The sequence below is a fragment of the Ovis aries genome, chromosome Y (assembly GCF_016772045.2).
Source record: "Ovis aries strain OAR_USU_Benz2616 breed Rambouillet chromosome Y, ARS-UI_Ramb_v3.0, whole genome shotgun sequence".
NCBI lineage: Eukaryota > Metazoa > Chordata > Mammalia > Artiodactyla > Bovidae > Ovis > Ovis aries.
Window position 1 is genome coordinate 9,344,076 of NC_082741.1, and position 16,119 is coordinate 9,360,194.

General features: G+C 44.5%; 1 protein-coding gene and 1 pseudogene across 1 annotated transcript; one reads left to right on the forward strand and one right to left on the reverse strand.

The window, feature by feature from the left end:
• Positions 1-16,119, forward strand: part of LOC132658888 (MYND-type zinc finger-containing chromatin reader ZMYND8-like) — a 57,352-nt pseudogene that overhangs the window by 6,965 nt on the left and 34,268 nt on the right.
• Positions 12,444-15,621, reverse strand: LOC132658862 (testis-specific Y-encoded protein 3-like). The gene is made up of 6 exons (XM_060408472.1): positions 15,094-15,621; positions 14,410-14,487; positions 14,157-14,268; positions 13,912-14,057; positions 13,706-13,792; positions 12,444-12,467 (listed from the first exon to the last, which is right to left on the reverse strand). The coding sequence occupies exons 1-6, from the start codon at positions 15,619-15,621 to the stop codon at positions 12,444-12,446; spliced, it is 975 nt and encodes a 324-aa protein (XP_060264455.1).

Consider the following 16,119-nt stretch of genomic DNA (forward strand, 5'->3'; position numbering starts at 1 on the left):
TACTTTCACTGTCATGCACTGGAGAAGGAAATGGCTACCTGCTCCAGGAGTCTTGCCTGGAGAATCCCAGAGACGGAGTAGCCTGGTGGGCTGCTGTCTATGGGGTCACACAGAGTCGGACACAACTGACACAACTAAGCGGCAGCAGCAGCAGCAGCCTGTGACAGTGTTCCTATGAATGATACATTTATACTATTCCTCTCTTTCTCAAATAGGTGTTTTTTTTGGTGGTTGTTTTCACCCCTTCCAGAAAGGATTTGCGATATACTGATAGAATGGAAATCAAGACAGTGAGAAAGATGAAAATAGAATAGTGAGAGATCTGGGAGAATGTTTGTACACGAAAATAACCATTTCGGCCTTCAGAAGTAGCAACGTCAGGCTTCCATTTGGCTCTGAGCTTCCTGTCAGTCAAAGTGAAAATGGAAAAACATATGAGTGCATGAAAAGAGCTTGTGTTTCACACCCTAAATAAAAAAGTACTCCAGTTGATAAAATGAAGCTGAGCTTTTCCTTTCACTGGTGTCTGACTGAATTTTCTCTAGAAACCTCTGAGTGTGTGGGGCTTTTAAGCAATGGATGATTGTGAAACAATAATTCAGTTAGAGGAACTTCGCACAGGTTGAAATCCAGAGCCACCCGAGTATGAGTGCAGTCTTGAAGAATTGACTTCACATCAGAATGCAGTTGAGCATCTTTTCAAAGGTATGCTTTAACTCATAAGTTTAAGTGATGGGTGTTTTTGAGAGTGCTTGGTAACCTCCAACCAATCTTCAGTTAGGAGTTCAGCTTATATACAGAATCTGAATCTTCTGGCTTTTCTTGCTAGAGATCCTAGAGCAGAGGCTAAGTGAGCTCACTTCAGGACCATGACTACACTTAACCTGTATCACATCTGTCATTTCCAGCCTTCTCTTTAAAAGCCCTTTATTAATGTACAAGACAGTGACCTAAGTCTGATATAAGTAGGCTAGCTGGGTGGGATCACTTTGGAGTGTTGACATTTAAGAAGTTCTCTTCTCTATGAGACTACAGGTGATTATATATTCCTAAAGTTTTAGGACAAATGAAACTTTCCATGGCCTTTCCTCCGTCGCCAGCACTGCCCCCATTAAACCATTAGTATCCTTTAGAAATTAAAATATTTTAGTGTTTAAATTAAAACTGCCCAAGGGTGTGTCAAGCCTAGAATGTTTTCAGATTGCATACTTCTGTTTCTGTTGCTGTTGTTTGTTTGTTTGTTTGTTTGTTTGTTTTAATTTGAAAGCGCTCCAGTGGGACTCTATCAGAGTGGTAAACATGCCAGAAAGTCAGCTATTTGCTTTTGCAAGATGAGAGAGGAAAAGGATCTTTTCCTGGTTGCCCTTTGCCTATGGACCTATTGGGCTAGCATAATGACAAAGACAGAATATTTTTTAATCACATGGCTGAAATGAGAGGCACTAAAGTTGCTTTTGCAGGTTAGAAGCCTTGCCTGTGGGAGCTCTGCCTTTTAGAAGGGCCAAGCTCAAAGCCAATTCTGCCCCTACAAGGGGAAGGGGCAGTGGCTGTGACTGATATCCAAAAGATTGTCCTAGGCAAGGATGGGGGCTCCTCACTCTAGGTAGAGATCTGCTCCCAGCACCACCCTGTGTTCCTACCTAGGACTTTGGCTGAATTCTTCCCCAGAGGAGCAAAAGGGCAAGTCAGCTGTGTAATGACCAAGACACCCCCACCCCCAGGCAGAAAAATCAGCCTGTCAGCACACTTTTTCTTTCACACTCCTTGGTTGTCACAGACCCACAGTTAACTGAAACTTTCCCCTAGAATAATTAAGAACTCCTGTCTTTTTAGGGTGATAGAAATCTAAAAATGACAGGCATGGAGTCATGCAGCAGAAGCATGCTGGGCCCTAAAAGAAGTGTTGTCATTAAGGGCTTCCTTGGTAGCTCAGATAGTAAAGGATGTGTGTGCAGTCCTGGAGGCCCAGATTTCTTTCCTGGGTCGGGAAGGTCCCCTGGGAAGGAAATGGCAACTCACTCCAGCATTCTTGCCTGGAATCTCCCATAGACAGAGGAGCCTGGCATGCTATAGTCCATGAGGTTGGAAAAGAGTTGGACAAGACTTAGTGACTTCACGTTCAGTCCTTTTTAAAAATGTGTGACGATGTGTCCAGGCACATCGTCTGAGATCAAGAATGCTGACTTACACCAGTTTTGATGTTGTTGTGTTGTTTTTGTTTTTGTTTTTGTGAACATGAGAGAATCCTCTCTGGGGATGCATGTTCATCTCTCCAGTTCCTGGAGCCCCTGCAGTCAGAGGTGGCCCCCTTCCCCTCACAGATGAATATTCTTGTGGTCACCCCTTCTCCGCTGCTCAATGCTTCTGGCTCTAACCTGCATTCTGGCCAGTCCTTCTCCCTGTCTGTCCTTGTTCACCAAAATTCTGCCTATTCCTGGGCATGTCTTGTCTAAAACAGTTCTCCTCCAAATTTGCCCTGTTGCCTATTGAAATCCTGCCCTCCACACTCATAGCCCAGTTCCTCCCAGTAGATACATTCTGAAGGGCAGTGTTTTTCAAACTCTAGTCACTTGTATTTATTATTTTTGGCATTCCCAAGACCTGATCATACAACTACTGCCTTAATATATTTTTTATCTGAAGCAGCAGCTCTTTTGGAAAAAAAAGAAAAAAACAAAACCTGATTTCAATTTTGGACATAAACTTGACTACCAGACAGTAGGTTAAGATGGTATTTTTGCTCGGAATAAAAGATGCAATGTGGATAACTGCAGTCAAAACAAAAGCAACTCTTCTAAATTCTCCATAAATACCATTTTGCTGGGGATTGTTCTGTTCCTGGTGTGAGTTGCCTTGAGTGTTAGGTGTCAAGGTGCCAGGACCATGCTGAGACTATTCTGGAACGAATTAAAAGAGATGAGAACAATACCCATTTTTCTCAGTGATTGTTCTTCAGTGCTTTGGCCATTGGGAGGCTGTCAATTTCCTTGGGGTACATGCTCTGTAGGTTTCCTGGCCAAGGAAAGCGTTCTTGTTATTATCCAGATGGACTTTGGTTAGTCTTTCTCAGTGCTTACTGAACTCTAATTTTGTAAAACAAGGTACTTTCAATGATTCTGTTCATCCACTGGGTTATCGGCTGGCAGGTGGGCAACTCCAGGCCAGGGGCTGGGTCAGTTGGCCTCAGAACCTCAAAGGTTTTGGCAAGTATCTCAGATTTGAACAAGCACCTGATCCAAGGAAGCTGATGTTTTAAGCTAGAACATGCTGCAGAAGAGGCCTAAGGATATAAAGTGAGAATGTTCTCATTCATGTGGAAGTCTTTGGCATGGCAGCCTGGGATGGTCACATAGAACTCAGTGGCATGGTGACCCTGCAGGTCAGTCTGAATCCCATCTACTTTCTGTTTTGTTTTTTCATGTATTGGCTTCAGTCATAGTAAAGCTCCACCAGCCACAACAGCGGGCAGCCAGTTGCCCCTGAAATGCTGGTCCTCATCCACTCATCCTCCCAAACTCCCATGGCTAGGGTCACGGCCACTGCCATCACCACCTGCACGGTCACTGCCCAGCCGCCGGTGTTGCCACCAGCACCATGGGAAGCCCGGTGCAAAGGCTGAGGCCGCTTTTACCAAAGAAGACTGCCCTGGCCATGCAGCAGGTTGACTGGAACTCATCAAGCAGGTTTCAAACGCCCTCCTAAAAGTGGCATATGCAGAAGATACAGCGCCAGCAGCAGCAGCAGCCTCAGTCTTCACAGGGGACAAGATATCCGAAGAGACAGGCTGTGAAAGGTACCGAGCCTCCCCGCTCTGTTTTCCATGGTATCCTCTCCTTTTTTGCCACATGGACAGGAGGAAAATAGTCCTTGTTTTATTTGCTTAGTTTCCCTTCTTTTCATGGCCACTGTATTCTGGAGGCCTAACACATTCCATTTGGCATTGTTATTATTTTTTTTTAGTTTTTAAATTTTAAAATCTTTAATTCTTTTTTTTTAATTTAATTTAATTTAATTTTATTTTTTTTTTCATCTTTTTTTTTATTTTTTTAAATTTTAAAATCTTTAATTCTTACATGCGTTCCCAAACATGAATCCCCCTCCCACGTCTCTCCCCAAAACATCTCTCTGGGTCATCCCCATGCACCAGCCCCAAGCATGCTGCATCCTGCGTCAGACATAGACTAGCGATTCAATTCTTACATGATAGTATACATGTTAGAATGCCATTCTCCCAAATCATCCCACCCTCTCCCTCTCCCTCTGAGTCCAAAAGTCCGTTATACACATCTGTGTCTTTTTTCCTGTCTTGCATACAGGGTCGTCATTGCCATCTTCCTAAATTCCATATATAGGTGTTAGCATACTGTATTGGTGTTTTTCTTTCTGGCTTACTTCTCTCTGAATAATCGGCTCCAGTTTCATCCATCTCATCAGAACTGATTCAAATGAATTCTTTTTAATGGCTGAGTAATACTCCATTGTGTATATGTACCACAGCTTCCTTATCCATTCATCTGCTGATGGACATCTAGGTTGTTTCCATGTCCTGGCTATTATAAACAGTGCTGCGATGAACATTGGGGTACATGTGTCTCTTTCAATTCTGGTTTCCTTGGTGTGTATGCCCAGCGGTGGGATTGCTGGGTCATAAGGTAGTTCTGTTTGCAATTTTTTAAGGAATCTCTGCACTGTTCTCCATAGTGGCAGTACTACATTTCTCCAAAGAAGACATACGGATGGCGAACACACACATGAAAAGATGCTCAACATCACTCATTATTAGAGAAATGCAAATCAAAACCACAATGAGGTACCACTTCACACCAGTCAGAATGGCTGCGATCCAAAAATCTGCAAGCAATAAATGCTGGAGAGGGTGTGGAGAAAAGGGAACCCTCCTACACTGTTGGTGGGAATGCAAACTAGTACAGCCATTTGGCATTATTTTAAAAAATTATTTGGCAGCTTGCTTTTTTCCTTTTTCAATTTCATTTCATATACAGTATATACACATCTTCTTAAAACGGGGTGAAATGGATTTCACCTAAAAAATAAAAATCTGACACATAAAAATGAGACACATAAAAATCTGTTGTGTTTATTGACTCTCTGTTTCTTTCTGCACCCTTTCTCAGAGGTATTGTTAACCATGAGATCTTTCTCTAATTCATGTATCACATATGTTTATCTACGTGTGTTTATATATACATAAATGACTTCATAAAGTTATTACTTTTTTTTTCTCTTTGAAAACATAAAAATTGTACTGTCCTTACCTTTTTCTCCCCCTACCCATCAGCATGTTTTGGAGAGCAATCAATGTCAGTGCATATGGCTCTCTTTTTCTTTTGGACTTGTGTGTAATATTCCACAGTTTATTTAATAAAATATTTGCATCCTGATAGACATTTCAGTTGCTTCCAGTTTTTATCTGTTGTAAGCATTGCTACAATAAATATCTTTGTATAAGTATCTTTGTGCATGTTGATGAACCCCTGGGCATTATTTTTGAAAGAGTAGAGTGTGTGAAGTGGATGATAAAGGATACCTTAATACCAAGGGATTAGCACCTGCCACCCAGTGCAAGAAGAGCCAGTGTCAAGAACCATTGCCAAAGTGCAGAATGACAGCTCCCAGCTGGAGTCTCTTTCTGGGATGATGAAAGCGGAACAAAGTGCTGATCTGATGGGGACTAGTTTGTCTGGTTCTCATGAGGACTGATACTGGTCTTGTTTCATGAGGAAACCTGCATTGAGATCCTTCATTATTGGGCTCTTGGATTGGAACTCTCACATACTGAGCGCACCATGAGGAGGAGAACTGGTAAGAGTTGCAGCACGTTGTGAAATAAAAGAGTAGCCAGATATGGAACTGGCCCCCAGTGAAACTCTTCAAAGCTTGGGGTGGAGGAAGACCCAAAGATTGAACACAGAGTATGGGAGTACAGCCAGATTGATACTGCTGTCTGAAATTTTGCTATGGCTGAACCAGGTCTGGGATCTTTCAAGTTGGGATGGGCAGTTCCAGGCTCCTGAATTCATAACAATTAAGTATAACGAGCATTCCAGGGGAACTTGGGAGCTGGCAAGAAGGAGCTCACTGATGGTATGGTTCCTAATTCCCAGATTGTGCTGTTAAACATAAACAAAACTGTTCAAAACTAGTTGAGGTAGTTAGGATAGATTTTAATCTGCTATTTACTATCGCAGTAGGGCAAAATGTCCAGCATGAACTGACATCAACCCAAATGTGTACACAGGGGACTGGGGTTTAAAGGGAGAATCTGGGAATAGGCAGGGGGAATCATGGGAACTCTATAGAGTCGGAAAGTGACACTTTTACACAAAGTGGGAAGGGGGTGTTGGTCCATGTGAAATATCTGGGTTTGCTAACTCTGGTACCTCTTAAAGGTAGGCTTCTGCCCTCCCATAGAGACTGGGCAATGGGCCCTATCCTTAAGTGTTGACTGGAGCAAATAGTCAATTTTATTGGCAGCCTTGAGTTTTCTTAGGTGGGGACTTTAAAGGCGTTTGGGGGGGGGGGTCATCCTAAGAGGCAGCCTTGAGCTGTTGGAAACTTAAAGACCCAGGTGGGGGACTTACTGAGAAAGGGCTCCTTGGAGCCTTGCTCAAATTTGGCCAATGTGACAATCTCTGTTCTTTGAAAACAGAGAAACTCAAAGAGTGTGGATTGGGCCCTGCTCCCACCACAGCTTCCAGATGGGACAGCCTTCCCCAGGCTGTGGGTGACCAAGAACGTTTGCTTTTTCAGGTATCCAGCAGAAAGAGATCACACAGAACCCATCCACCTCCACAATCACCCTGGTGACCAGCACCTATTTGTGGCCCCTGGTGACCAGCTCAGTTACCATGAGCACCCTTGCATCTTCAGTCAGCACGCCCATCACTACTGCTTCAGCTGATGTCGCTGCAGACACCACCAAGTACACTAGCAATGTGAGTGCCAGTGGTTGGATAGGGGAGGGCCAACCTTGGATCTTTCCAGGAATTAAAGGGGACCGGGAAGTGGTGGAATCCCTCTCCAACTTGCCTGTTCTCTTAGCATGGTCCTTGTTAGGGATGTGGTGGGCAGGCTTACCTGCTCTATGTTCACTTGTGGGCACACTCTCCATTTAGGTTCTGTCTTCTGTCTTTTAAAATTTATTTTATTGAAGTATAGGTGATGTACAGTGTTGTATTAATTTCAACTATATAAGAAAATGATTCAGTTATATACACACATAGTTTTTCATATTCCTTTCCATTATGGTTTATCACAGGATATTGATTGTAGTTCCCTGTGCTATACAGAAGGACCTTGCTGTTTGTCTACACATCATAGTTTGCATCCGCTACTCCCAGATTCCCAGTGTCCCATCCGCCACCCCAGCCCTCCTCTCTACTTGTCTCTTATTTGCCAAGTGCTTTTATGCTCACTGTTTCATCTGGGCAAGCACACACACACACACACACACACACACACACACACACACACACACACACACACACAGAAGAATTCTGAAAAGAAACTTGCAGACGTGCGGAACTATTGGTTTATTTATTCAGTATAATGGACTTTGGTAAGCACCACTCTCTTTTTGGCCCCGGTTAATTTTTCACTCACTAGTTGATCATGTCAGTGTCCTCTTCTACTTCTATGATATATTCGGGAAGGTGAATGGGATCTGCTTATGATGGGGATTGACATGCAAGGAGGTGTCAGGGTTGGAAGTCCTCACTGTGGACAGCTGAGTGACCTGTCCCTGTGTTCTCTACTCCTCTCACTGTGGACTGGTTCACAGTGCCAATCAGGTTGGTATGATTCCATTCCCCGTGCTTTCCGTCTAGAAACGACACAGAAATAGCATGGGACTTTGAACTTGAAATTGATCATGCACGCCTTTTCCCTGGGACAAGAATTCCTTAACAACTTTCTCTTTACAGAAAGGCAAGCCCCAATTCCTCTCACGTGGGTGATGATTTACTGACAATCATGAAGAAATTCTGCGTGGGTAATGTCAGTTTAATGATCAAGGCAAGAATACATGAGTAGGGGTAAAAGTCAATGTATTTCAGTCCTGCAGTAGTGTTTTTAGAACACTTAACAAGTCAACCCCAAATCTTTCCTGACAGATAAAAAATTTCCTGACAGATGCATTCCTGCAACATCTTTGCCCTCTGCGATCCTAATTAATATTCTCACTTCAACGAGTGATATTCTTGCCCATCAGGCATTACTGTAAGTGTATGGGTATTCTTGTTTCCACATGTGGGTCACAGTTAACTATTCCTGTGATAAAGAATTTCTTGATGTGTGCAAATATCATGGAAGTCTTTTAAAAAGTCACAATTCAAGATGTTGGAAGCATTTGATCCAGGAATGAAAGAATAGGTCAAATTCACATGCAGTCTAACAAAGATACACAAACTTAAAAAAAGAAGGAGTAAACACAAGCAATACATGTATGTTGAATAGGGACATGCAAGACAGATATGACAGCAGAGCTGTGCATAATGGCACAAGCAGGGGTGCAACATGAAAGAAGATAGGAGGCACAGGCAGACTCACAGGAAGAAATATCAACTCACAATCATGGGCAAACACAACGGACACACCCAGTCTTCATTCTAAACATAGGAAAACATGAACACATCCAGGGCACAGGAAGCAAATGCAGCTCAGGATGATTGAGCCAGAATGCTCATGAATTCATCACTAATCCACTGAGTCTCACACGCATTGATATTCAGTGGAAGAAAACCTTACACAACACATCCGAGTGTGCAGTCAAATCTAATACTACCTAGACTTTAGGGCCCAAGAGAAAGCCCTGAAGAGTCTGGGGCACAAGTCATGGCAAGTTTCCAGAGAATGACCATCCAGTCAACCATCCACAGTTCAGATTTACTGACTGATCCATGACTATCTCTACACTTCACTGCAGGACAGGTTGGAGCTAAAGCCACCCCTGGTCCTGAAGCACTGCTAGGAAATATTAGGTGTCGGGGGACACTGTCCTAAACTTTTCTTGTCTTTATCTTCTTTACAATGCTTAAAACTTCTGAATGTGGATGAATGCCATGCAGTCCCTAGAATGACCCAGTATAAGGTCCCGAAAACCATGCCCCATTATGCTATCTCACACCTGCTGTAGTTATCACACCATACTTTCTGCTTTAACTAGCACTAGGAAAGACAGGTACCAGCCTGCCAGAGCCCTAAGGATTCTTTGAAGTTTACAGATTAAGAAAGTAAGAAGACATGTTTCCAGTGTCTCCTGGGCTGCTTGTTCAGAAAGCACCCAGAGAAGGCCAAGCCTTCTCGAGCTGTAGTTGCATCTCTGTAGGAGCAAAGCTGGGGTGTAGATAGTCAAATGGAAAAGCTGGATCGCAGCCATTCTGACTGGTGTGAAGTGGTACCTCATTGTGGTTTTGATTTGCATTTCTCTGATAATGAGTGATGTTGAGCATCTTTTCATGTGTTTGTTAGCCATCCGTATGTCTTCTTTGGAGAAATGTCTATTTAGTTCTTTGGCCCATTTTTTGATTGGGTCATTATTTTTCTGGAATTGAGCTGCATACGTTGCTTGTATATTTTTGAGATTAGTTGTCAGTTGCTTCATTTGCTATTATTTTCTCCCATTCAGAAGGCTGTCTTTTCACCTTGCTTATATTTTCCTTTGTTGTGCAGAAGCTTTTAATGCTGGAGAGGGTGTGGAGAAAAGGGAACCCTCCTACACTGTTGGTGGGAATGCAAACTAGTACAGCCACTATGGAGAACAGTGTGGAGATTCCTTAACAAATTGCAAATAGAACTACCTTATGACCCAGTAATCCCACTGCTGGGCATACACACTGAAGAAACCAGAATTGAAAGAGACACATGTACCCCAATGTTCATCACAGCACTGTTTATAATAGCCAGGACATGGAAACAACCTAGATGTCCATCAGCAGATGAATGGATAAGGAAGCTGTTGTACATATACACAATGGAGTATTACTCAGCCGTTAAAAAGAATTCATTTGAATCAGTTCTGATGAGATGGATGAAACTGGAGCCGATTATACAGAGTGAAGTAAGCCAGAAAGAAAAACACCAATGCAGTATACTAACACATATATATGGAATTTAGAAAGATGGCAACAATGACCCTGTATGCAAGACAGGAAAAAAGACACAGATGTGTATAACGGACTTTTGGACTCAGAGGGAGAGGGAGAGGGTGGGATGATTTGGGAGAATGGCATTCTAACATGTATACTATCATGTAAGAACTGAATTGCCAGTCTATATCTGACGCAGGATACAGCATGCTTGGGGCTGGTGCATGGGGATGACCCAGAGAGATGTTATGGGGAGGGAGGTGGGAGGGGGGTTCACATCTGGGAACACATGTAAGAATTAAAGATTTTAAAATTTAAAAAATAAAAAACTAAAAAAAAAAAGAAAAACACCAATACAGTATACTAACACATATATATGGAATTTAGGAAGATGGCAATGACGACCCTGTATGCAAGACAGGGAAAGAGACACAGATGTGTATAACGGACTTTTGGACTCAGAGGGAGAGGGAGAGGGTGGGATGATTTGGGAGAATGCCATTCTAACATGTATACTATCATGTGAATTGAATCGCCAGTCTATGTCTGACGCAGGATGCAGCATGCTTGGGGCTGGTGCATGGGGATGACCCAGAAAGATGTTATGGGGAGGGAGGTGGGAGGGGGGTTCATGTTTGGGAATGCATGTAAGAATTAAAGATTTTAAAATTTAAAAAATAAAAAACTAAAAAGAAAAAAAAGAGAAAAAAAAAATAAAATAAAATTTAAAAAATAAACAACAACAACAACAATGGAAAAGCTGGCCCTAAGCAGGAGATCTCATTCAGGACATCTTGAAGGGGACATCCATAAACCCGTGAACTTTGACATTCAACATTTACCCTTTGCCGTCAAGAGACGCTGCTTCAGGAAGGAAAGTCGTAGAGTGAGAATTTCATGTGGGACAGAACTTCATGTGGGACATCACCCTCAGGCATGCCCACGTTGGAGCCATTCTATCTGGGATGAGAGGACAACACTGGGGTTAAATAGATGTTGAACTCCCTACCCCATTTGTGCTAGTCTATCCTTTGCCCAATCCAGAGGTGGATTTGATTCCAGAAAGCAGTCATCTACTTGGGGAGGACCACCCTAAGTGTTGACCAGTCCTTCAGTGAGCTCCATACGCTCCAGGTGTTCCCATTGGCCCTTGAACAGACTAGCGACATAGCCCTAGATAAAGGACAGGTCCGTTGTGGTTGAAAACATTCTGTGCTGAGCCATTCAGCAAGGAAGAGAAACTGTCACCAGGGGGCTCGTGAGAAAAATGTTATTTCTACACCTTGGCCTGATAGAGGCGCTTGGGCAAAGAGCTTAAGCCTTCCTTGAAAAAGGAATATTTACCACTGAGCCATAGCAGCAGCAGCAGCATGGGACACAGAGCACATGGCTGGGTAGGTTGGCCCGAACATCCTCATTCCCCTCACCGCTGCCCTTGCACACTTTGTACCTACCTGAGTTCCTGGAAAAAAACAAGAGTTCACATGACCTCAAACATCTATGATGGGAGTTGTTTTCCTTTATCTGACTCCTTGCAATTTATCTTTCCCTCTGGTCACTTTTACCAGACACTAATATCCTCACTGCCTTCCCACCCCTCACTTTCTCCCTAGGCCACAGCCCCTCACCATATACTTTATACCTGATTCCCTAAGACGTTACCTGGAAACCTAACTCTGGGAAGCACTCTCAGCAAAGCTGACTGTGCACTCATATACATGCTCATATACATATGGCCTTCTAGGTTCATAGTGAGTTGAATGTGAAGGCCTTTTCTTTGTCCTGTACTCTTAAAATGTCTGATGATATGCGACAGAGAAGATACCTGGGGCACCACCTTCCAACAAAATTTTGTGTTCCACTGTTTCAATCTCTGGTCCTTGTTCACCAGACCCTCTCCATGAACATCCACATTTCTCTTGTAAAACTTCCAAACACACAGTTAATGGGCCCTTCATCTTCTTTCTCCATCCTCCCCAACCCCCTCCCCATAGGAAGAACTGCGTCCCCGACACAACCCCAACATATGACTTAACTCTCTCTACAAATCTCCATGGATGGTAATTCACGCGCAGTAAACTGAGAATCCTACATGCAGCTGAAGTGTTTGTCCTGAAATCCTGCCCAAACAATGCGCAGACACAGGCAGTAGATGCTTTTTATTTATCCTTCACAATTATTTCAGGTTTATTTGTGTCTCTCGCTCAAACCATTTCAGCACCAGACCACTCTTCATTAATTTCCCATCCGAGAACTATGCTGGCCATTGATCTTCATGTGAAGCAGCTTCTTCGGTTTTCTATTTTGGGTAAATGGGGACACTCCATCATAAGTTTTTCAACATCTAGGGGGAGGGGGTTCCTTTCAAAACAGAGAGAGAAAGAAATATGTAAACCTACCTTCTCTAAAAACACCAAAGACGGCTTGAATTTTTCAAGTCAGTTCCTAGGAGAGAGTGTCTGTGCACTTTTACATTATTTCTAAGCACATAGTAAAAAACACGTATCCCAGTCTTCTCCATAGAACTATTTACAATAGCTAGGACATGGAAGCAACCTATATGTCCATCGGTAGATGAAGGGATAAGTTGGAGTACAGATACACAATGGTATGTTACTCAGCTCTAAAAAGGAACACATCTAGGTCAGTTCTAAGGAGAAGGAATGAATGTGGAGCCTATTATACTGAGTGTAGTAAGTCAGAAAGAGAAAAACAAACACTACATTAACACAAATACACGGAGTTGAGGACCTTGTAGGTGGTACTGAACATCCAACATGCAGGGCAGCAAATAAGACAGAGACATATAAAGATCAGACTTTGGACTCAGCGGGAGATGGGGATGGTAGGTTACTGTGAGAAAACAGCCCTAAAACATTTACATTAGCTTATGTAAAATAGATGACCAGTGTGAGTTTGATGCATGAAGCAAGGCAACCAAAGTCATGTTGTGGGACAACCCAGAAAGATAGGCAGGGGAGGTCAGTGGGTGGTGGGTTCAGCATTTAGAGGGACACATGTTGGCCAATGTAGAGCAAAACCTGTCTAGGTATTGTAAAGTAATTATCCTCCAGTTAAAATAAATAAATAGACTGTTCTCCATAATCCTGCACAGTGGTCACTATTCTCAGAATGAGGGTAGCAGGTGAAAAAGATGCAAAAGAAAATTAAAAAACAAAACAAGTGTGATGATCAAAATCGAATCAAATGCTGGGTCACTGAGGGAACCGCCTTGCACAAAGGAGACTCACAGACCTTTTTTGAAAGGGGACTTCATGAGGAATAGTAGGTGGGTTCCAATTTAAGAGGAGCCTGTGGGTGGACGTTTTGGCCATGGAATGAGAGTTGAGAGATGTGCAGCTGACTTAGATATAAATTGGAGTGACTTTGGCCTGGCCAGGCCACTTCATCTGCCTCAAGCTTCTCTAATTAGAACCTGTTCTTCACTACATTTCTGTACCCTTGCTGTCTCTTGCTGATTCCCTCATGCCCTGGTGTCACTCTGTATTCCACAGAGTCCCACTTTCTCCACAAGTGAAATAAATGACCCAAGTTCCTGGACAACACTTATCCCAGTGCTCAAACCCTGGGTACCTCACCTCTTGTCCTCCCGGTATCTCTCGTGGTGGAGCCTTCCTCTTCACATAGTACTGCAAAGGATTGGGCCACAGATCCTTTATGATGATCTGCCAGGGAAATGAGCAAGGTCAGCACATGGCTGGCCAGACCACAAGCCCTCCCGTGTATCACCAAAAGCTCCAACATATATCACCAGTTCTGGCCCATTGGCTGTGTGGGACCCCACCTCAGCAATCCGGTCAGATCCAGTGAAGTTGTGGTCAAAGAACCAGTTGAAGAAATTAACGCTGCTGTCATGGTGCCTGCGGCTGTATGCCTTACGTTCAAACCCCTGGTACCACTGAACTGGAGTCGAACAAGATGCTTGGTATCCTGCAGGAAAAGTCGCATGGGAGAAAGACCTAAATCGCTTTCCAATTCAACCTACACTTTTCTGACCCCACCTCCCAAATCCAGGGAGCTGCTTCTTACCAGTGACGTTAATCAGATACTCCTTAACAATCACTTCATTCTGGAAATACCTATTCCTCCGAAAGGACAATGTGATCTTGCAGTGATGAGTGGGATGCCTGAATTCCTCCACCTGCCAGGACAAAGTGTGGGGAGCTGGGGGTGGGGTAGGTGTGAACCTTTTACAGAAGAGCTGTCCTTTCATGTTTTAAGGATAAACAATGCCCCCGCCCAGTCACCTCTCCCCCACAATCACCAGTGTCCCCTGCCTGACCTTCAAGTTGGTCATGAAGTGAAGCATGTCTTCATCTTGGTTGCTCATCAAAACTGACATTTGGGGGTGGTTCATAAACTGCTTTAAGTCAAGGAGCCTCTAGATGCTAGAGGGAAAAGTGCTGGAAAAACAAAGCTAGCCTAAAAAGTAGAATGGCACTGTTTGACTTCAACTTGCTACCAGTTAACTCGTCACATTTCTGTTGACCCAAACTGTATGAATGCTGAATAAGGTCCAAGGCTGTGCCTATGCATGCAGTATCAGGAAGTTCTCTTCCTAAGAGCATAAGCTTCATCACAGCCCCTTGAAAGTTAGCTTACTCTGGAAAACAAGCACTCCTAGCTAGAACCAGTATGACCACTTACACATCACAACATCACCCCCAAATTCACTCAGCTTTTCGGAGAAGAACTGGATTCCAGACTACCCTTTTCTCTGAAGAGTCCCTGGTGCTAATGACAGTTCTGACTGAGACCTCTGCAAATAAAGTCCAAGTAATCAGTTTGAACTAACCAGAACGCTAGGACATCACACCTGCTTTCAGGAACAGATATGCAGGAATGGATATGCAATACACATCATCCAAAAAAGTAAATTTTGTACCAGAACTGCCAGATCTGTAAACTGCTCCTGCAATACCCCAGGTTAAAAAAAAAAAATCACAAGCACCACACCAAGGGATACAACTTCGACCCAGAAGCCAGGGATTCCCTGGATGATGGCACTTCTGTGTTCTAAATGCACCCTCCGCCTCTGGCAGTTCTTATGCTTCAGGCGAGCATGCGCCCTTTGGGCTTTCTTATTCACGGGATCCAACTCCAGCTGCAAGGCCACCAGCGCCTCCAGTGCAGGCTGGTCACTCGGGGCTCTGGGCCTTGGATGTTCCTGGCCCTGATCCTCCGAGACCACCTGCTCCTGCTCTTCGTACACCACCACTTCCACCTCCTCCATGACGTCTAACACCAGCAGCTGGAACTCCTGCCCGATTCCCGCCACCTCTCCCTCCTCCAGGGCTGCACCTTCTTCCACTGCCTCCACCCAGAAGAGGGCGGCCTCCTCTCCTGACTCACCACCTGGGGCCTGCATCGCCTCTGCCGCCCCCACCAGGCTGGTAGGGCCCAGGGCCCCTCCCTCGTGAAGACCCGGGCTCACAACTAAGATCCAGGATCCTGGAGTGCTGCCACCTTCCTCTGGCCCCGTCTCACTCTCCATGCTGTTTTCGCCGTAGCCCCGAGCTGCAAACAAACTGGACACTAGAGCACAGCAGACAGCCCTCACAGTCCGCCCACCTGCCGCAGTACACGTGGTACTTCAACGGGTTACTTGCCCACAGCCAACGAACAGGGAAAGGGAGAGACGCATGCGCAGAACCCTGTGCCACCGCGCACGTCTAATATGGCGGCGGGAAGGGGTTGAACTCTCCACCCTGACCTCCAGACCTCATCACAGAACCAATCAAATGGAGTCTAAAGGCGTTAGCTCTTTGGACACGCCCCTCGGAGGTCTGGGCCTTCTGGCAGCAGGTGAAGATCCGCCAAACCCAACCCAGCGCAAAGTGGGCGTGTCCTCGCAAGCTATTTGCCTGCCTAACAATGTAGCAGTGCCTGAGGAGCGGCTGGGAGAGCCAGGGCACCTGCCGCTGCAATCATCCTCAAGCTTGAAATTGCCCCTGGGGCAGTGGGCGACTCCGCATGCTCAGGGATCCACACA

Excerpts from the sequence above, each read along its gene's own strand:
- LOC132658862 (XM_060408472.1), bottom strand. The coding sequence starts at position 15,621 with ATGGAGAGTGAGACGGGGCCAGAGGAAGGTGGCAGCACTCCAGGATCC. Across the intron at positions 14,058-14,156 it reads GTATCTGATTAACGTCACTG|GATACCAAGCATCTTGTTCG; the intron begins GTAAGAAGCAGC and ends CTTTTCCTGCAG. Across the intron at positions 13,793-13,911 it reads GATCTGACCGGATTGCTGAG|ATCATCATAAAGGATCTGTG; the intron begins GTGGGGTCCCAC and ends TTTCCCTGGCAG.